Source organism: Myodes glareolus, chromosome 21, assembly GCF_982192425.1.
Source record: "Myodes glareolus chromosome 21, mMyoGla1.1, whole genome shotgun sequence".
Taxonomy (NCBI): Eukaryota; Metazoa; Chordata; class Mammalia; order Rodentia; family Cricetidae; genus Myodes; species Myodes glareolus.
In genome coordinates, this window is record NC_142046.1 from 15,807,043 (window position 1) to 15,828,422 (window position 21,380).

General features: G+C 51.0%; 1 protein-coding gene and 1 non-coding gene across 5 annotated transcripts; both read right to left on the reverse strand.

The window, feature by feature from the left end:
* Positions 1-2,636: 2,636 nt before the first annotated feature.
* On the reverse strand, positions 2,637-14,941 carry Slc27a4 (solute carrier family 27 member 4). 4 transcript variants are annotated; one of them, XM_048431912.3, is made up of 13 exons: positions 14,924-14,941; positions 13,145-13,311; positions 11,035-11,429; positions 9,510-9,668; positions 8,125-8,194; positions 7,939-8,030; positions 7,274-7,383; positions 6,807-7,016; positions 6,521-6,647; positions 5,856-5,993; positions 5,498-5,662; positions 5,280-5,426; positions 2,637-3,497 (listed from the first exon to the last, which is right to left on the reverse strand). In XM_048431912.3, exons 2-13 carry the CDS (start codon positions 13,303-13,305, stop codon positions 3,340-3,342), a joined length of 1,932 nt encoding a protein of 643 aa, XP_048287869.1. In that variant the 5' UTR covers positions 13,306-13,311; positions 14,924-14,941; the 3' UTR covers positions 2,637-3,339. The 4 variants fall into 4 exon arrangements, with proteins under 4 accessions (XP_048287869.1, XP_085537559.1, XP_085537561.1 ...); XM_085681433.2 differs by lacking the exon at positions 14,924-14,941 and adding an exon at positions 14,732-14,911; XM_085681435.2 differs by lacking the exon at positions 14,924-14,941 and adding an exon at positions 14,493-14,513.
* A 4,009-nt stretch (positions 14,942-18,950) lies between these two features.
* On the reverse strand, positions 18,951-19,143 carry LOC125399072 (U2 spliceosomal RNA). Its single transcript, XR_007231600.2, has one exon. It is a non-coding gene; the product is annotated as a U2 spliceosomal RNA (small nuclear RNA).
* Between the last annotated feature and the right edge of the window lie 2,237 nt (positions 19,144-21,380).

A 21,380-nucleotide genomic window follows, 5' to 3' on the forward strand; every position in this document is an offset into this window, starting at 1 on the left:
GAACAACTATTGTGTGTATGGATGTATGGAGAGGGCTCACACAGCACGGTCTGGGGATAACCAGATGCGGATCCAAAAGCAGCCAGGTCCTCCAGGAGGCCTTGGGAGGAGTCTTACTTTGGAAGTGGGAAGGAAACAGCCTTGTTTGGAATGTTTTGTTTGATTACATTATTTGCTACCTGCTGGACCATCTCACAGACAGTTGTTTTTTGTTTGTGTTTTGAGACAGAGTCTCACTGTGTAGCCCTGACTGGCCTGGAACTCTCTGTAAACCATGCTGTCCTTGGACTCACGGAGGTCCACCTGAGTGCTAGGACTAAAGGCGGTCACCATCAGGCCCAGCTATTTTTACTTTTGTTTTCCCTGCAAGCATGTAGGTGCACTGTGTGTGCAGGGCCCACGGAGGCCAGAAGGCGTGGAATCTACTGGAACTGGAGCTAGGAACTGAACCCAGGTACCTTGTTTGTTTTTGAGATAGAGTTTCACTTTGTAGACTAGGTTGGGCTGGTGTCGTGGACAGTCTCTCACCGTAGCCTCCTCAGTGGTGGGGTTACAGGAATGGGCCACCGTCAGGCCTGGCTTCCAGTATGAACATTTTTGCTTGTTTTTGGTTTGGAGACAGGGTTTATCAGCGTAGCTTTGGAGCCTGTCCTGGGACTTGCTCTATAGACTAAGCTGGTCTCAAACTCAGAGACCCGCCTGCCTCTGCCTCCTAAGTGCTGGGATTAAAGGTGTGCGCCACCACCACCCAGTCAGCACATCTTCATTTTTTATTTTAGGTGGAAATGGGTATTTTGTCTACACGAATGCCTGTGCACCGTATGTGTGCAGCCTGCACAGGCCAGAAGAGGGCATCCAAGTCCCAGGAACTGGAGTTACAGATGCTGGGAATCAAACTGACCTTTGGAAGAGCAGCTAGTGCCCTTAACCACTGAGCCATTGCTCCAGGCCCTTGTATGAGATTTAAAAACAAAATAATTTATTTTTATTTTATGTACACTGATGTTTTGCCTGCATGAATGCCTATATGAGGGTGCTGAATCCCTTGGGAGAGAGTTAGAGACAACTGTGAGCTGCCATATGGATGCTGGGAATTGAACTCAGGTCCTCTGGAAGAGCAGTCAGAGCTCTTAACCACCAAGCCTAGTATGAGATCTTAACATCTGAGGTTTTTTTCTCTCATCAAGCCTAACCAAAAGTCCTCATCGACCGTTCTTGGGATTCTGCTCAGTGGTCAGGCTGGCGGACTCCTGCTTCCTTGACTGGGCACTGTAGGCACTGTAGGCCCTGTAGGCCAGGCTTGCAAATTTGAGCCGCTTTCTCCCTCTGCTGGCCATCTTTAGGCAGGACACCTAGCCTTGCTTTACTTCTGTCCTTGTGTTATCTCTGGCCTCCTCTACTTGGTTTGCTCAGACCCTGAGAGTACCCCAACTCAAAAGCCTTCAGCCATGGAGGCAGCTGGATTTCTTTCTTAACCTGGCCACTGAGCCTCTGAACTATCAGCTGATGGCCCTGGGTGTGGCCCACAGCAGGTTCCACAGGTTTGTGCAGAATGGCAATTTCTGGCTTCCTGCTGCCTTCTGCACCATGTGGCAGGGTGGTGCGGAGAAGAGCACAGGCTGGGGTTTGGATTCCAGCCTCTACTACCTGGGTGACATCGGCTCCTGAGTGACTCAAAATCCCACTGCTCTGCTTCTTTTCTTGAATAGTTCATTTATAAAACGGCCTCAAGACCCAGAGTGGCTCCTCCCAGTACCCTCTGCCTAGAATTCCAGCTCCAGTGGTTCTTAGTATCCTCTCCAGCTCCAGGGGGGTTTTGAGGCCCACGGCCTGTCTCATGTTTGCAGACTCCTGAGTCATGTGCACACAGCCACACATGCAATTAAAAAACAAAACTCCTCAGCCAGGGTGGTGGCACGTGCCTTTAATCCCAGCACTTGGGAGGCAGCAGGATCTTGAGTTCAAGGTCATCCTCAGCAATACACCACATAAAACCATCTCAAAATGCACACATCCAGGAAGGCTCAACAGTGGAGACACAGCCCTAGGGTGGTCCACCCTGGCCGGTTCTGACCTTTTGGACTTTCTGAGAACTCGTCAGCCGGCTGGGGTACTGGACGAAGGGGCTGCTGACTGCTGGGTGCTGCCAGGGCAGGGCAGGCAGCCTTAGTTTGGGTCGGAGACCTCATCCTAAGGGGCCCAAAGACAGAGCTTGGATATGAGACTTCGACAGTCTCAGGATGGGAAGGCAACAGTGAGTCTCTACCAAGAGATACCCCCCCAAAGAACTGAGAAGATGTCCAGCTAATGGAACAGGGTAAAAGCCCAGAGACAGCTCTGTCTAGGTGAGAACTTTCTCTCAAAGTTCCCAAGAATTTCCCTTCTTCATTCTGCACATCCTAGCTTCTGACTCCTCCCAGTGGTCCCCACTGTTTAGGACAGAGTCACCTGCCCAAAGCCACAGGCTTCTGACAAGGGTTAAGTTCACAGGTTTAACAACCTGTCAGATCTGGTGGCAACTGCTTTGGGAAGAGGCAGATCTTTGGGAAGGGACAGGAATGTGGGAGACGCGAACCTTACCCCAAGAGCTAAGGGGCCAGAGGGGCAGGAGGCAGACAAGGAGTCAGACCAAGAGGTCAAGGTCGAGGCAGAGTTTATTGGCCCCTGAGCCTTCCCCCTCACACCTGCTCCACCCAGTTAGGCTAGGACTCACAGACAGGCAGAAAGGCTCCTCTGAGAGACACAAAACTCTCCTCTCCCCACCCTCCCCAAGACAAGGACGCAGGGAACCTGGAGAAACGAGGAGTGTGGTCAAGACTTCTTGACACTCGGGCCCAGTGGCCACATGCTGACCTCCTTTCCCCAGAGATGCAAGCAGGGCTAGGTGATACTTTGGCAGCTGTGGTCCAGGATCCTCTGTGGACGTCCATGGCTGGCCACTATAGTCTCTGGCTACTCGGCTTCCTGAGTCTGGAGGCTTTTGCCTTGGCCTCATTTGTAAGTACCCTTCCTTTTGGAGGGAGCTTGGTGACCCCTCTCCTGCTCCCTGCCCTGTTTGACTAAAGACATTATCCTCTAGAGGTCTGTCAGCAAGCCTGGACCCAGAGGCCTCGCCTGGCCCAGAAGACAGCTTGGACACGAGACTTTCACAGAAAGCCTCGGCAGGGTTGAGGAGGCGGCAGTGAGTCTCTTGGCAGTTTGGGAGGGAGGGGATCAGCACCTAGGGGCGGAGGTGCGGGCCCTGCTAGCTTTGGTCTGGCATTGCCCAGGACCCTCTGGGGCCGAAGCTGGGGCTCTGAATCCAGCATCCTCTGGCCCTCAGAGGGATGTAGGGGGAAATCACAGCTTCTCCTCGCCTGCCTGGATGCGGGTATAGGCCTCTTGGTCCAGTGCAACATAGCATCTTTTCCGGGCATCCAGATAGAACAGTGGGTCTCTCACAACAGCTGGGTTAAAGCCTTCCTTCCGCAGCTCTGTCTTCTGGAACTTGAAGGTCCCTAGGGAGTGGGAAAGAAAATTCAGAAAGTGTGGGGGCTGGAGAGATGGCTTAGTGGTTAAGAGCACTGCCTGCTCTTCCAAAGGTCCTGAGTTCAATTCCCAGCAACCACATGGTGGCTCACAACCATCTGTAATGAGGTGCCTTCTTCTGGCCTACAGAATATTGTATACATAATAAATAAAAAAAAATTCAGAAAGTGCAAGACAGGGGTCTGAACTCCTAGAAACTGAAGGGCAAGTGCTGAGAAACAGAGAGCTAGGGAAGAAAAAGTGTGGGAGAAAGGGGCCAGGCTCTTCACGGTCCACAAGGAATGCTCCATCGATCACACAGGGAACTGCCTCTCAAAGCAGTTTTGCACAGTGGTGGAGGGCAGAGACTGGACACAGGGATACTATATGCCCCACACCATTGAATGACAACAAAGTGGAGGCCAGAATCTGGGTCCCTGACTGGATGAAGCGGCCTCAACGCCCTGAGGCAGGTGCTCAACCATATTCTAAGATGATTGTTTTTTTCCTTCTTCCTTTTTGGACAGGGTCTCACTGGAGAGCACTGGCTGTCCTCCAAATTCACAAAAACCTGTCTCTGTCTCTCCAGGCTGGGATTACAGATGTGCATCGCCATGCCTGGCTTGTTACTCATTTCTGGGCCTGGCTTGTTACTCATTTCTGGACCCAAATCCCCCAGCTAGTAAGTGGTAGAGTTAGGTTTTGAACCTGGTCTCTGCATCCGCTAGCCTCTGAAATGTCTGCTGCAGAATTTCGGACTGAATCTAGGCCTCAGGAGCCACTGCCAGTTCCACTCCCATGCTCTTGGGGGTACCTTGAGATCAGACAAGCCTTGCAAAGAACAAAAAGCTACATGGATGGGAAACCACCCCAGGTGAGGCCACTGGACCAGCACAGCTCACATGCAAGATTTCAGTTCCTCAGTCTCACTAGCTCCACCTCGAATGCTCACTCCTTCCACAGCACTTGCTGCTACCAGAGTGGACAGAAGAGACGCCAACACTCGCATCAGCACCGAGTTCTGTATGACAGCTGGAGCACAGAGCAGCCATGGGACCGGCGCGTATGACTACGGCCTCTGCGGTCCTACTACCCACCTTATAGCTGAGTCAAAACCCCCGCTTGTAGTTCATTCTGCAGCAAGGCCAACCTTAACCCTCAGGAAGTTCAGTCTCAGTTGTGAGCCATTTTTGGTTTGTGTTTTTTTTTTTTTTATTTTTTTGAGACAGGGTTTCTCTGTGAAACAGTCCTGGCTATCCTGGAACTTACTTTGTAGACCAGGTTAGCCTTGAACTCAGAGATCCCCGCCTGCCTCTGCCTCCCAAGTGCTGGGATTAAAGGCACGCAACATCACCACCCAGTCTTTGCTGCTATTTTATTACAGTTGAGACAGGGTCTTGTGCATTGTGTAGCCAAGGCTGGCCTTGAACTCTCCATCCTCCTTCCTCCTTCCCAAAGCATCACAGGGTGTGTCATCACGCGAAACCCAGCCCATTATCTTTGGAATTCCTTTGGAATTTTCCCCCTCTGGGTCTAAAAGGACCTCAAGTCTAGTAAGACAATATCTCAGAACCACAGGGCAGCAGCCAGAGAACAGTGCTCATTCTAAGGGATGCTGAACCTTCTCTGAAGGCTGTTTCCACAAATTTCCAGACAGCGGGGCAGAATCTCAGCCCTGGGGCAAGGCTGTGTGTCAAGGTCAGAGACCAATCAGGAGTTCACACTACAGAAAGACTGAACCCTGGAATCTAGGAGCTGGAAAAGGGGCAGACCTGTTTTATGCAGCTCAGGCAGGAAGCGCAGGAAGATGGGGCGTGCATACAGAGGCAGCTCCTTTTCCAGTGTCTGTGCAAAGCTCTTCAGGTCACAGCTGCTGGTAGGGCTTGCCACAGCCGCCATTCCTGCTCGGCCCTCAGTTCCTGGGAGCAAGAGGGCACAAGGTGAGTGGTAGGCAGTGTCCTGACACACCCACCGTCCTCCCCACACATACCTGGCACCTCGACACCATACACTGCCACATCAGCCATATTCAGCAGGCGGCTGAGTGTGCCTTCCACTTCGGTGGTGGACACATTCTCCCCTTTCCAGCGGAACGTGTCCCCCGTGCGGTCTCGGAAGTAAATGTAGCCCAGCTCATCCATCACCAGCACATCACCTAGAGAGGTGTACAGTGTCGGGACTGGGCCAGCCTAGCTCTTGCAGCCTAGCTCTTGCCCAAGGTTGAGTCAGGCAGTCATCACTGAAGCTCAGGGGCTGGGTTTTGAGGAGTCCAAGAATGTGTTCTCTGGGTCAGTGGAAGCTCCCACATTTCTCCCTCTGGAGGGGATAGCAAAGAGCGGGGAACTCACCAGTGAGGTAGGCTTGGTCCCCCTTCTTGAAGACATCACTAGCGATCTTCTTGTTGTTGGCACCCTGGTTGAGGTAACCATCAAAACGGCGCAGGGGGTCCTGCTGGATGATGCGACCCACCAGCTGGCCTGGCTGGCCTAGGGACGAGAAAGGCAGTCAAATGTGGCTTATTCTACCTGTCTTCTCCCACAAAGGCACCCTACATCTTGAGCTGACTTAATGTAAGCTGCCCACCACAGAAATGCCCCCATTTAAGCTGGGCAGTGGTGGCACTCAGGAGGCAGAGGAAGGGCATCTGAACAATCGGACACACTGAGCCCTGCTCCCGCCCTGGCTCTCCTCAGACCTTCCTTTCATTCACCACACACAAGCCCCTGGGCTAAGTGCAGCCATCACCCCGTATGAAGGTGACAGACTCTAATGGCTCTAACACAGTACAGGCTAAGGGCCCAGTCAGCCCTAGGTGGCCAGGACGGGCCGTCTCAGGAAGGTGTGCAGGTGGCATGGTGTGTGGGCGAAGGTAGAGTGATGGCAGCAGAAATGGGTAATGTGCCCCTTAGAAGAGAGCCCATGCAGAACAGGTTTCTGTAGTTATCCACACTGGCTGACTACCTCCAAGACAAGATCTCCCTCCTCGGGTGCCCAGTTCCCTCATGGAGCAGACCTGGTTGACAGGGAATGCAGACGCCATCAGGTCCCCGGATCAGTTCCATGGTATCCTCGTTGACTCGAACCAACCGGATGGGGTACACGAAGGACAGGATGCGGCTATTGAAGCCACAGGCCCCCACCTGCAAAGGCCGAGACTTGGGCCGGGGCTCCGTGGACTCCCCAGTAAGACAGTGGGGCTAGAGGGACCCTGCTCTTTAATTCTCTTTAGCCCTCTGCAAGCTTAGGGCCTATTGTGGTCCATCCCCACAGCAGCCTTATTAGCCCAATCTGTACCTTACCTGGCTGTCAAAGTTGCCCAGGCTACAGTTGCACTCAGTGGCCCCATAGAACTCGGCCACTTGGGGGATGTGGAACCGGCTGGAGAAGTCGGTCCAGATGGACTGCCGAAGGCCGTTGCCCAGTGCCATGCGCACCTTGTGTCGAGACTCAGCCTCCCGGGGTGGCTGGTTCAGGAGGTAGCGGCAAAGCTCGCCAATATACTGTACAATCTGAGGTGGGTATAGGTGTGGGTGTGAGTCCACGCTCTAGGGGGCGCCCCCTCATCATCTTTCCATTCTTCCAGCTCTCCCCAGCAGGGGCTCAATAGCTCCTTCTCTCTCGGGGCCTCAGATTTCCCATCTGAACCATGAAAATGCTGCCCAAGGAACTGTTCTAAACAGCCTCAGCTGTTCAGATGCCTCCACGTGTGGGTGGCAGGAAGGAGACAGGGGGATGGGGCTGCCCATGCCTGTCCCTTCTCACTCACTGTGCAGTTGTACTTGATACAATCATCCCAGAACCGGGAGGCTGAGAACTTCTTCCGGATCACCACGGTCATGCCATGGAGTAGACACTGGCCGATCCCCACGATGTTCCCTAAGTCAGAGGGGCCTGGAGGTTAAGGAGATAGAGAGCCAACCCCAGCAGACTCCTTTCATTTGGGCTTGCCTCGTTAGAGACAGGCAGGCCTCAAGCTTGCTGAATAGGAAAAGATCATCCGGCCTCCACTTCCCAAGCGTTGCTCTCCTCCTGCTGTCCTGCTACACTAACTGGCCACACCTCTCTTCTACCGACCATGTCTCCACAGTGTCTGTGGAATCAAGGCTGCCCCAGTCTGCACAGCTGCCATTGAATGAAACATTGTGAGTTTCCTACCCGGCACCTGTCTCCTCTAGGTCTTCTCAGCCCCCCAACTGGTCTTCCTGTGTACGACATTTGTGCTCCTTACCCCTCCCTTACCTTCATTAAGTCATCTCTCCCCAACGTCAGGCAGGTCCCCAGCATCCCCCTGTCCCCTCCAAACACACAGACCTCCTTGAATTTTCTTGGAGATCAGAATGATACTAGCCTGAATTGGAACCCAGATTTGTAGCTAGAAAAGTGGGGTTCCTAAAGACACGGTGCTGGCAGCTAAGGGAGGCCCAGGGTTACCTGCTGAATGGTAGAGAGGGAGGCAGTCATAGACAACGTCGTCAGGCCGCATGCGGAATCCGTAGTACACCAGGGCAGCCATACGGTAATACCTTCAAGGGGACAGGGTAAAGAGCTCAGTGGGCACTCTGGAATAGCAGAAGGAAGCTTCTCAGTCCCATGAGGTCACTTCCACTTGTCCCTTACCTGCTGTTCACCACAATGGCAGCCTTGGGTAGGCCTGTGGTACCCGATGTGTAGACATAGAAGAGCTTATCTGAAGGGAACAGACATGCAGGTTACTGTGAGGCCAGCGCAGGACAGCACAGGGAAATGGAAGGTGCATGCCCGTCGACATTTCTTCCTATCCTTCTGGAGACCTCTATACCTCCCAGGCAGATGAAGACATGATACCCGACCACCAAGCCTCAGCATGGGAGCACAGGCTGATGAAACCTGGAAGTACCATCTGGCTAGGCTTCCAGAAGCAAAGGCCACAGTGCCAGGTAGGCTTCTGGAAGGAAGGGATGCCTGCCTCGAGGCTTAGCTGCAAGAAGACTACTTGTTGGGAGTGGCGGTGCACAACTTAAGAGCAGTCTGGAGGCAGAGGAGGGAGAAGCTCTGTGAGCTTGAGACACAGCGAGCTAAAGGACACTGAGCACTACAGACAGACACTGTGTCAAAAAGCAAGAAAAAAGACCGGTATGGTGGCTTTTAATCCCAGCACTCAGGAGGCAGAGGCACCGAATCTGTGAGATCAAGGCCAGCCTGGTCTGCCTACTGAGTTTCAGGATAGCCAGGGCTAAGGAGAGAGACCCTGTTTCAAAATACAAGAAAAAAGAATAAAATAAGGGAGTGGGTATGATGGCTTCTTTGCATCACTGAGGTCTATTTTCCCTGCCCACACGGGGGCTTGTCATAAGGCTCAGTCAGTCCTATCAGAGGGTGTGTGTGTGTGTGTGTGTGTGTGTGTGTTGAGTCTCTGCAGGTCAAGAATTCCAGTGGACAATACTGACAGCAACCACCTCAGGTGGTATAGCACCTGCTGTGTGCCAACCTTGGGCAGTATGAGGGCACGAGGGTGAACCAGCCATGGTCCCTGCCTCAAGCAGCTTCCAAAAGCATCTAAGAAGTAAGCGATAGGAGAGGTTCAACACGGGCAACGACAAGTCACCAAGTCCTTCCTGCCAATACCCTAGCCTCAGGGTTGACCTTTAGTATCAACCCACAAAGCTGATTGCTACTATCCCCAGCTTTATTGCAGTGGAACCTGAGGCTAAGAGGGCAGGTGTGTGGCCCTGTGTCACAGAGGGAAGTAGCAAAGGATTCCTGGAGGAGGGGCAAAGGCAGTTAGGTGCAGGGCTGGGATCTGGCAGAGCCTATACTCAACAAGCAGGAAGGATATGCCAAGGCTCTCACAGGTACCCTCCTCTCCACTTCAACTCCTGGCTAAGACTCATAGCAAGCTGCAGGGTGCACACAGTCCTACAGTCAGGCACTACCTTGGGCTGCTTCACAGATCCAACAATGTCACCTTACTAGTAACCCCAGGGAGTTCATCTTAGAACCCTCCAGGGTAGTGAGAGGCCCACCTGTAAAGCCCTTGTCAGGGGGACTGGGCAGGTGCTTCGGGGCATCTTCTAGCAGTGGGTCCAGGTGCTCTGTGTTGGCAGGCACGGTGCTGGGCTCCCAGGAACCAGAGCAGAAGAGGCTGAGTGAGGGGTCCAGGCTAGCATGGATCTCAGAGACGGCTGCAGGGGAGAAGATGCGGGTCAGCAAGCCCCGTGTTCCCAGGACCTGTGCTATGCCATGGTTAAGCATGCTATCAGGGAACACTGGCTGGTGTGGGGAAATGGGTAAAACACATTCACTCCTGACTGGATACAATGCCTTACCCATAGTTTCTGTTCTTGTAAGGCTACCAACATCAATTCCCCACCTCCCTGCCCTCTGATCCTGTTTTTTTTTTTTTTTAAATGTAGCTATGTATCTGGCCTGATATTGCTATGTAATCCAATCCTCCTGCTTCAGCCTCCTAGTGCTGGGATTATTAGCATACACCATCATGTCAGCTACCATGCACCCATTTTACAGATGAGGAAAGTGAGTGCAAAGGATGGAAGACATGGCTCTAGCTCATGCAAAGCTTTCACCTACTCTACTATGACTCTTTGCAGGAACTAATTAGAGGACAAGAGGAGGTCATGGCTCCAGTTCTCAGGAAACCTTTCCTCAGGCCTCCTGGAGCTGCACAGACTCTATTCTCCCTGGGCAGGAGACAATCCTGGCCCATTGGCTCTGCTTTCTCTAGCTTTAAATTCTGGAGCTGGAGAGATGGCTCAGTGGTTAAGATCACTGACTGCTCTTCCAGAGGTCCTGAGTTCAGTTCCCAGCAACCACATGGTGGCTCACAGCCATCCATAATGGGAACTGAGGCCCTCTTCTGGCCTGCAGGAGTACATGCAGATAGAGAGCATCATATACATAAAAATAAATAAATCTCTTTTAAAAAGTTCTTTCTTCAATGCTAGGAATGCAGCCCAGGGCCTCATCCATGCTAGGAAAGAGCCACGTCCTTATTAGTCTTTCTGGCTTCCCCTGACTCCCCCAACCTCTTCCCTCCCTTCTGCATACTTCCTTCTCCACAGTAGTGTGGGCAGAAAGAACAAGGAGACTGTGGTCCAGCCCAAGATCAAATCCTAGTACTGCTGTGGAACTGTGTGACTTCCCTCTAAAGCGGTCTCATCATCCAAGAACCAAGACAACAATCGCTCTCTCCTGGCTTAGTGAAGATCAGGGCCGGGCAAAGCACCGTGCTCAGCATGTTCAGCAATAAATAAAACTCAGGTCTGAGAGGAGAGTAGGGACTGGATTCCCCCTCAACAGACGAAGAAGAGGCCGAATCTACCTAAGGACCAGCCAGCACAGGCCACTTTGCTGGTATAGAGCGGGAACCTTGTTGAGATTTGTGGTACTGCAGGTAGGGAAACTAAGGCTTAGGGAATGTGTCATTCACACAGTCTTGCCAAGGTCCAGAAGCTCCGAAGTCTCCCATACGGTTAGAATGGGGTTGTCATCATCTGTGTAAGTCCCATGGGTCTTCCACTTACAACTCACCTGAGGCCATCTCACTGCCAAAAATAAGGGCTCTTGCCTTTGAGGTGTCAAGACAGTGGCGCAGGGCATCACGTCTAAGGTTGGTGTTGATGAGAGCCGCCTCCACGCCCAGCTTGGCCATGCCCAGCCACAGGCCCACAAACTCATTACGGTTCTCCATAAAGAGGGCAACTACATTGCCTGAGGCCAGGCCCCGGGCCTGCAAGAAGTTGGCCACACTACTGGAGTAGTCATCCAGCTGGCGGAAGGTCCAGTGGCTGTCTGTGCCCTCGAAAATCAGGGCTGTCTTGTCGGGGTGGCGCCGTACCACTGAGGCAAACAACAGGGGCACTGTCTTCCGCTCCTGGAGGTACCGTCGAACCTTTGCCTTCACCTTCAGGAGCACCATGCCGCCACTGTGTGGGAGCAAGGAAGCCGTGAGTGCTAAGCCAGACAGGCTCCTGACACCTCAGCCCAGGCTGCTATCCTAAGGGCCAGAGTCTCAGGAACCAGCTTTCTTTCTCGTATTTTTTTGTTTTGTTTTGTTTTGTTTTTCAAGGCAGGGTGGAGCTTGTCCTGGAACTAGCTCTTGTAGACCAGGCTGGCCTGAAACTCACAGAGATCCGCCTGCTTCTGCCTCCAGAGTGCTGGGATTAAAGGCGTGCACCACCACTACCTGGCTAGGAACCAGCTTTCTGACACTCTCAATTGTCAACTCCTCCTGGGTGCTAGGCACTGTCTATATACCCTCACTGAGGCCTCACAGCAGCACTGAGAGCCATAATTACTCTCCCTTGATGCAGGAAGAGGAAAAAAAAAAAAGACCCCAGGTTTTCATGGTGCCACAGCTGGCCCAGGGCTTCAGAGGTCAAATGTAACTGAGTCAACAATCCAAAGTCAGGTCTCTCTAGGGTTCAACTCCAGAGTTCCACTCTTCTGCTTGTTTTTTGAGACAGTATCTCTCTATTATGCAGCTCTGGCTTCTCTGGAACCTACTATGATAGCAGGCTGGCCTGGAACTTACAGAGACACAGCTGCCTCTGCTTCTCAGGAGCTGGGATTAAAGGTGTGCACCACCATGTTTAGATCCAAAATTCCACTCTGATTCTCTTCTGAGTCTGCACTTCTGCCAGAAGCCCTCTAGGGCCCAAGCCCATAGTCTAGCCTCCTGTGGCCCTCACTGCCATAGAAATCAGGGATGAGTCTTCCTCCCTAAATGCAGAGGCAGGTATGTGTCATAGTTACTACCTTGTCCCCTAGGCCTTCTCCACACTGGGCACAGGGTAAACGTCCTGTGCTAGAGGAACCATCTTCACACGTCACATCACCAGCCGCCTGCTTCTGCGCTTCTGCCAGTGTCTTCTGCTGTGCACTGGCCTCCCTCGCCTGCACAGAACCTTCCAGGCACAGTCCTTTCTCTCCAGGAAGCCTCCTGGATTCCTGGTCTCAGTTTCTTGTCTGAGGCCCTGTCTCCCCATCCCACGCTCCCGCAGCTCCTGTGGGACCCCGATACCTCCTTTTATAGTCAGCCCAGACTGACAAAGTGCTCTAGGTTCCTAGGTGGAACCCAGGAATTAGCAAGACTACCAGAGGCTGCAGCATGGCGCTGCCAGCTTAGGGAGTTACTTTGTCCCTTTCTTAACTCCTGACTAGTCTGAGTCTGGCCTTCTTCCTCTCTGGGCCTGAGAGCCAGCCCAGCACCTGGCAGTAGAGCAGCTGGGAGCAATTACTCCCAGATAGCCAGGGCCTGTGCTAACATCCACAGTTGCCTTGGATTCTCTCAGGCTGTGCCAACCTGGGGAAAGGTCCTTTGCCTTTGGGATTTTCTTCACCTTGCCATAAACCAGTGTTCTCAGGACCCCTTACAGATATCTCTCCAACCAACCTGCTCTGATGTATGCCCCGGCTTCCTAAACCTGGCCCAGGTCAGGGAGTCTCAAGTTGGAGACTTTGACCTTGGAGATGAAAGTACCTGGTACGACAGCCAGGAGAAGGGCATGAAGAAGAGGTTGTCCTTTGTGACCCAGCTATCTTATGCTGGTGGGGATAAAGGATGGTAAAGCCCAGTCTCTTTTTTTTTTCCTTTTTTTTTTTTTTGAAACACCCAAGAAGGGCTAGCTATGGTACTCACAAGACATCTCTCCTGATGGTCTTGATGAAGATCCGCACGAAGCGCCAGCCGCCAGACCCCAAGTACAGGAGCAGCAGGGAGAATCCCACTTGGGTCCAGGGCAGTTTCAGCACCAGCTTGGAGAACAGTAGTGCCCCCACCAGAGATGCCCCAAGCAGCATTGTGACCTGCAGGTACAAGATGGTTAGGAGACTCAAATGACTATTTCTTTAGGGGCCTCAACCTCTTGACCCAGCAGCCACTTCAGTTTGATCCCAAATGGTCCCCAAAAGGGACTGCTTAGTCACCTCAAAAGGAGTGGCTTAGAATAAGGTTCAAGACTTTGGTTCCATGCCAAGCTGGAAGGGACTGAGGTAAAAAGCTCCAGGGTTAGCTGGGCCATGGTGGCACATGCTTTTAATCAAATCACTCAGGCAGAGGCAGGAATCTCTGTGATTTTGAAAACAGCCTTGTCTACAGAGAGAGTTCCAGGACAGTCAGGGGTGCTGTTACATAGAGAAACCCTGTCTCAAAAAATAAACAAACAAAAATCTCCAAAAAAAACCTCTGGGGCTAAGAAGCAAGAGGATGGTCTAGCTTCTAGTTCTATCTCTGACCACCACGCCAAGTGACCTTAGCCCCTTTCCTATTTCAGGTCACAGCACTCTGCTCTATGCACAGGGTTAGTAAGACTTGTTCTTAGAACCTTTCCAGCCCAAATAGGACAATCCACTCACCTATTTTCAAATATCCTAACCAAGATGGCTGTGAGGTGGGCACTGATAAGTGCCTCTGGCTTGACTCCTCTCCCAGGGACTCCAGGAGGTTCTGGAGATGACAACACCCAAAAGGGCAGTTTCCTGGGAAGGGAGCCCTGCACAGTCTCTGCCCACGGACTCAAACGTTGTGCCTCTATTGGTCCATAGAGGGCGAGCCAGCAAATGGGTTAGAGGCTGGAGGGGCCTGAAAGGTGACAGCCCTGGGGTAGGGAGGAAGGAGATGGCTGTTGGAAAGCACAACACTCACCTACACCCACACACTCAGCAAGCCCCTCAGGTGACTCTTGGGGGGACTAGGGTTGAGGGGAAGGGGAAAGGCTGTGTTCAAGCACAGGGCAGAGATTAAAGCCAGGCACAGTATCTTTGCTTCTTTATGGACTTGGTGAAGAGGACAGCTAATGGATTGCTTTTCTTAGTGTTTTCCTTTTCTTGGGAAGAGCCGAAGGTCAAAGCTTGAATATCTCCAAGTTAGGCGGAGGACCATAGCCTGAATCACAGGGAACCCCTTATGAGACCATCTTCTGGAGTAAAGCTTTAAGCTAGGGATGGGAGGACTAATGCAGGATCCCTAAGCTCCTTAGCCCTCTAACCTGCCAGAGCCACTCAGAAAAGAGGCTACTAGCCGATCCAAGAACGCTGAGAGAAAAGACAGGACAGGAAGGGGTGCCGCGGACCGACCAGCGTGATAGATAGCCAGGACATCAGAGCGCAGGGCTGGGAGACGGGGAGGGAGGACGCGCCCCTCTGCCCGGGCCGGTGCCGCCGTCTCCCCCTGCTCGGCCTGGCACGTTCCCCCGCTCAGAAAGCCGCCGTCCCCGCCTTGGCTCACCCGGCTGCGGCTGCGCGGCGCGGCGCCCGGTCAGGATGCGGCCCGGTTGCGGCAGCGGAGTGCGGAGCGCTGGGGGCATCGGCCGCCCCGGGGCGCACACAGCCGAGCCTCAGCACGCCCGGCCCGCTCCGTGCCCTTGTAGGGTCTGTACCTCCGCGGCACTCCACCCCCGCCCACCTCCCGCACCCGTACCGGCTGTGCCGGCCCGCAGCACCACCTTCCGCCCCGTCCCGCAGAGGGCGAGACTCTGAGCTCGTGCGCTCAGCGCAACCCAGCACCAGCGCGCTCGACACCGCCCAACCCTGCCAGCCCTGCGCGCGCCACTGCCTCCGCTGCCCTCTGGGAGTGGTAGGTCCAGCCGCGCGGCATGCTGGGAATTGTAGTCCAATTTAGATGCCCTAGTCAGGGAGAGTGCAGATCTGCAATTCCCTGGACCAGAGGACCCAGGGAGACTATACCTGCACACATGGCCATTCGGGAATCCGGAGTCAGAGTTGAGGCACAAGTAGAATTTATTTATTAGTTTTTTTTTAATATTTGTTTGCTTATTTCTGTGTGTGTATGCACGTACCAAACCCTTGAGTGCCCAGAAGACAATTTGGCGGAGTTGGTTCTGTTCTTACACCATGCATGCTCCAGGGATCTAATTAGACATGGGCTTCAGTCATGGGGACAAGTACCCTCTCTGAACTACTTTGCCAGTCCTGTTTATTTTTTGAAACAGGGTCTCACTCTGTAGTCACACTGTCTTGGAACTTGCTGCCGTCAATCTACTTCAGCCCTGGGATCACAGGCATGAGCTACCAACAGAATTTAACAAATGCTTAACAACACTCACTGAAAGAAAAGGCTGGATTCTTGCAGAGATGAACACACAAACTCAAATCGTGGACTCTGGCAGAATACATAGGATGCCGGGCTTCTAGCCCAGCCGGAGTGGCCATTCCCCACAATTGAGTAAGACTACTTCCTCAGCTCCTTTGCGGTTTTCATCACCTATGCAAGGGACAGAAAGAGCTGAAGAGCCAGACATGGCGACTGCAGAAGATCTCCTTGACATCATGGATTTAAAGCCCATAAATAACTTTAGCCTCTGACTGATAGGACACTCCAGAACTTTAGCCTCTGACTGATAGGACTCTCCAGAACTTTGGCTCCTTTGTAAACCTAGGACTTTTGCCCTGTGCCTAGCTGTGGGCAAGGGTCCAGATGAGCAGCCCCGCGGGGTTCAGAGCCTCTGAAAAGGGGTAATTAAGCATCTCAGTCATCTATTACTGCACTTGCCCTTAAGTAGCTCCTTCAATGACTTGGCCCAATAAAGTTCTTAAAGTGGGGAGGGGCAGTTTTAAGGTCTCTTTAGAGGGCTTACAGATGGGATTTTGGTATGATGATTTGGACCAGTTTGTTCAGGAGTTCATCCTTTGGAGGGCCTGGGTAGGAAGTTAAAGTGACATCTCCAGGGTTACAACAGAAGGCTGTGGTGCCCATCTTCATAGGGATAGACATTTCAGATCAACAGGCTGGGTTCACATTCTCAGACCAAAGTTCCAAATCTCAGCTTCTTATTATTATTAAAAGTGAGTTTTGGGGGTCAGGCATTGGTGGTTCACACCTCTAGTCCCAGCATTCAAGAGGAAGAAGCAGGAGGATCTCTGAGTTAGAGGCTAGCCTGCTCTACAAAGTAAATTCTAGGACAGCCAGGGCTACATAGAGAAACCCTGTCTCAAAAAAACAAGCAAACAGGGACTGGAGAGATGGCTCAGAGGTTAAGAGCATTGCCTGCTCTTCCAAAGGTCCTGAGTTCAATTCCCAGCAACCACATGGTGGCTCACAACCATCTGTAATGGGGTCTGATGCCCTCTTCTGGCCTGCAGGCATACACACAGGCAGAATATTGTATACACAATAAATAAATATTAAAAAAAACCAAGCAAACAAAGGGCTGGAGTGATGGCTCAGTGGTTAAGAACACAGGCAGCTCTTCCAGAAGACCCAGGTTCAATTCCCAGCACCCATGTGGCAGCTCACAACTGTCTGTAACTCCTGTTCCAAGGGATCTGACACCGTCACACAGACATATACACAGGCAAAAAAAAAAATCAATGCACATAAAATCAAGACATTATTTTTTAAAAAAACAAAACAAAACAAAAACACACACACATAGGTTTTGGTAGCAGGCAGGCATGGTGAATCATACCTTTAATTCTAGCACTTGGGAGGCAAAGGATCTCTGTGACTTTGAGGCCAACCATGGCTGCATTGGGAGACTCTGTTTCAAAACAACAGTGTGTGTGTGTGTGTGTGTGTGTGTGTGTGTGTGTGTGTGTGTGTATGATTCTAGGGCTCACTTCACAGCATTAGTGTGCAGATAGCAGATTTATGGGACACATTTGAAGCAGTGTTGACATATTTATTATTATAGTTTATAGGCTCTCTGACCACAGAGAGCATATAAATCAAATTCTAGGAGACATGGTTTTTGGTGTTTGAAGTCATCCTGAAGTACATAGAGTATCAGACTATACCTTAGTGGAAGAGCCCTGCCCAGCTTGCCCAAGAACCAGCACCAAAAACTCAACCAATCAACCAAAAAAACCGAGCCGGGCATTACGACATACAATTTTTTTCGCCCACCATTCATGCATGTGGTCCCTATGGCACACACATGCATACTTTTAATCTCCACACTCAAGAGTCAGAGGCAAGCCGGTCTCTGTGAATTCCAGGACAGCTTGTTATATGTAGTGAGTTCCAGGACAGCCAGGACTATAGAGAGACCTGTCTCTAAGTCAACAAACAACCAAAAACCAGGGGGCTGGGGAGTTGACTCCGTAGACTTATTGCTCACCAGAGGTCCCAGGTTTGGTTCCTAGCACCCACATTCAGCAGCCAGGATGGCCTCTAACTCTAGCTCCTGGGGACCTGAAGTCCCCTTTTAGCCTCTGCCAGCATGTATACACATACGTATGAAAATAGAAAAATATTTTTTTTCAAAAAAGAAGGGAAGAACTAGGCCAATCTAGGTCATATAACATAGCAAGAGTTTGTAGCAAATTAAAAAAAAAATAACTCGGGGCTGGAGGGATGGCTCAGCGGTTAAGAGCACTGACTGCTCTTCCAGAGGACCCGGGTTCAATTCCCAGCACCCACATGGCAGCTCAGAACTGTCTGAAAACCCAGTTCCGGGGGATCTGACACCTTCACACCAATACACATAAAATAAAGCTAAATAAACCATAAAAATATATATAAAAAATAACTCTGGGCAGAAAGATCATGTCTGGTTGCATGCACAGGGATAAGCAAGTAGTATAGTAAATGCTTGTTGAATGAATAAAAGGGAGAACGAGCCAGGTTATGGCAACCGGGAGCCACGAGTGTAAATATGATACTTTCTGGACTGACTGCTTAGGGCATCTACAAGGCAGCAAGTGAGCTTGTGGGAGGGGACTGCTGAGGAACTAGCTGCTGTCTTCTACCCGGACTTGCCACAGTTAAATTAAGACTGTATCCCACAAAACACTGAGCTAGGGCTGAGGACAAAAAGCTAAACACGGAGGAACAAGACAGTTATGCCTCCAAGCTGCTTGCTGTGGCTGGACACAGAGAGAGTAGATGAAGGTAAGTCTTGAATGGGTGGCCCCCATACACACATTCTGGCATTTCATCTGCCCCAACACTCTCCTTGGGCCGTCTTCTTTGCCTTCTGGCCAGATGCAGTTAGGATGCAGTCCCTGGCCCTAGGGGCCAGGCTTTGACAAAATCTCTCTCCCAGAGCCCAGAGCCTATCTGCATCTGCACCTGTTGAATAGAAATCCTCCTGAGGGAGTAGTGGAGCTGGAGAGACGACTCAGTGGTTAAGAGCACTGACTGCTCTTCCAGAGGACCCGGGCTCAATTCCCAGCACCCACATGGCAGCTCACAACTGCCTGTAACTCCGGTTCTAGGAGACCGGACACTTTCACACAGACATAATTGCAGGCAAAACACTAATGTACATAAAATAAAAGTAATTAAAAAAGAAATCTCTCCTGTGGCTGGTTAAGAATTCAAGGTAATTGCTAAGCGATGGTGGCACATGCCTTTAATCCCAGCACTCAGGAGTCAGGAGACAGAGGCAGACAAACCTCTGAGTTTGAGGCCAGTCTGGTCTACAAAGTGAGTTCCAGGACAGCCAGGGCTACATAGAGAAAACAAAACAAAACAAGCTGTTTGGATTTTATTCACCATTCCTGGATGTCCTGCAATACCAGGTCAGTTCATGAAATGGGTGAAACAAGCTCCCATTCCAATTCCTAGCTCCAAAAATCCTCTTACTATATATTGTCATTGGATAGAGAATGTATCAGATATTAAACTTATAAGAATAGATGCTACACTTGATCTTAGCCAAAAGACCGGAAAACAATTAGAAGTAATTAATTTGATATGCATGAATGTTTTGTCTGTATTTGGGTGGCTGTGTAGGCCAGAAGAGAGCACCAGGTTAGAAGAGGGTGTTGGATCCCATGGCACTGGAGTATCAGTGGTTGTGAGTCACCATGTGGGTGCTGGGAATTGAACCAGGGTCCTTTGTCAAGAGTAAAAAAGAGCTCTCAACCACTAAACCATTTCTCCAGCAACCTGTTGCCTTTACTTTTCTTCTTCCCTTTCTTTTCTGTCTTTGTTTTTGTTGTTGGTGGTGGTGGTTGTTTTGTTTGTTTTGTGACAAAGGTTTCTCTGTATAGCTCTGGTTGTCCCGGAACTCAGTTTGTAGACCAGGCTTGTTTTGAAATATTGAACTATGTAAAGATGTGCTACCTTTGTTTATGCTGAAAAATATTACTTTAACTGTGTAAAGGTGTGTTTCATTTTTCTGCTGCCTTTGTTAGCGATTTAAAGGTATGTTATATTTGTTTATGCTGAATTTGTTTAATTATGTAAAGATGCGTTGCTGTTTCACCTTGCCTGCCTAAGGCACCTGATTGGTCTAATAAAAAACTGAGCAGTCAATAGCTAGGCAGAAGAGGAAGAGGCAGGGATGGTGGTCAGAGAGAATAAGTAGAAGGAGAAATCTAGGCTGAAGAGAGAAGAGAACAAGGGAGAAAGAGAGGGACATGCTTGGGACCAGAAGCCAGGCAGCTGCCAGCCAGTCAGCCAAGAAAGGCAGTGAAGTAGGACAGAAAGAAAGGAAGGGAGGGAGGGAGGGAGGAAGGAAGGATAGAAGAAAGAAAGATGGTGTGGGAGGTCCTTCTGTGGATGTGTTGCCTTTATTGGTTAATGAATAAAGAAACTGCTTTGGACCTATAGCAGTGCAGAACTTAGGTAGGTGGGGAAGGCAGAACTGATGCTGGGAGAAAGAAGGCAGAGTCAGGGAGACGCCATGGAGTTGCTGGAGATAGACGTGCTAAAATCTTGCTGGTAGGCCACGACCTCATGGTGATATACAGATTAATAGAAATAGGTTAAATCAAGGTGTGAGAGTTAGCCAATAAGAAGCTAGAGCTAATGGGCCAAGCAGTGGTTTAATTAATACAGTTTCTATGTGATTATTTCAGGTCTAAGCTAGCTGGGCGGCCGGGATGAACAAGTGGGCCCTCCACTAACAGAAAGAAAGGAGGGAGGAAGGGAGGAAGGTAAAAAGCCCCAAGGCAAAATGTAGATGAAGAGAAACAGATTAAAATAAACGCTAAGATAAAGTCAAGCATTCATAACTAATAAGTCTCCACATCATGATTTTGAAAGTGGCTGGTGGCCCAAAAGAGAAAGCCTGGAATGTGGGCTGGTTTTGAACTCGGAGCTCAGCCTGCTTCTGCCTCCTGAGTGCTGGGATTAAACGTGTGCAGCACCACTGCCCGCTTCCACATGCCTCTCTACACTCCTGTTGTTTCACATTCCCACCAAGATGGACTGAAACATTTCTCCCTTTCACTGCTTTTGTCCGAGTGTTTATGTATAGGAGGGAAGGAAAGCCTCCGGTCCATCAAGTTGCTCTAGGCTCAGCTCCCTCGACTCTTTGGCCCTGCCTACAGCTCCTCTGTAACAGCTGCATGGGAGCTAACAGGAGCACTGAAAGCAGCTAACTTAACCAGGAAGAGCTCTGTGGACTCCCAGGGAGCTCAGGCTCTCCAGACTCCCGGGGCTTGGCTCCATAGGTGCTTACCAACCACACCCACATCTACACATAGCCATTTCGTTCCTTTGGCCAGAGGAGCTATGAGTTGTAGCAATCCTGCTTGACCTTGCCCATGGTGACTTCAGAGCTCACCATAGACCTTCCTGGCCAATGACAACTTCCATTTCCTAAGGGCTCATGATGTAACAAGTGCCGCCACGCACCATCCTACCGAGCTGCCATCTCATGTGCATTAGGTGTTCCAAACTCATTTTAAAGATGGGAAACGGGCTTGGAGGAGACGGGACTGCTACAAGGAAGCAGAGCAGGCCAGTGGTGGGGCTGGGGCTGCTCCGAGAGCCTGTGTGTCCAAGCACAGACAGTATCAATGCTGCCTATGGTGTTATGTGCGTATGTGTGGTATTGGAGATGAAACCCAGAGTCTTGTGCAGGTTAGACAATTGCTCTACACTGAGCTATATCCCCAACACTTCATTGTTCATTTAAAAAGATTTATTTATGTGTATGAACATTTTATGGGCATGTATTTAT

Coding starts and splice junctions, on each gene's coding strand:
- Slc27a4 (XM_048431912.3), bottom strand. CDS start 13,305: ATGCTGCTTGGGGCATCTCTGGTGGGGGCACTACTGTTCTCCAAGCTG. Junction 9,669..11,034: donor TGGCAGTGAGATGGCCTCAG/GTGAGTTGTAAG, acceptor TCTCCCCTGCAG/CCGTCTCTGAGATCCATGCT. Junction 6,648..6,806: donor TGGGCAACTTTGACAGCCAG/GTAAGGTACAGA, acceptor CGGCCTTTGCAG/GTGGGGGCCTGTGGCTTCAA.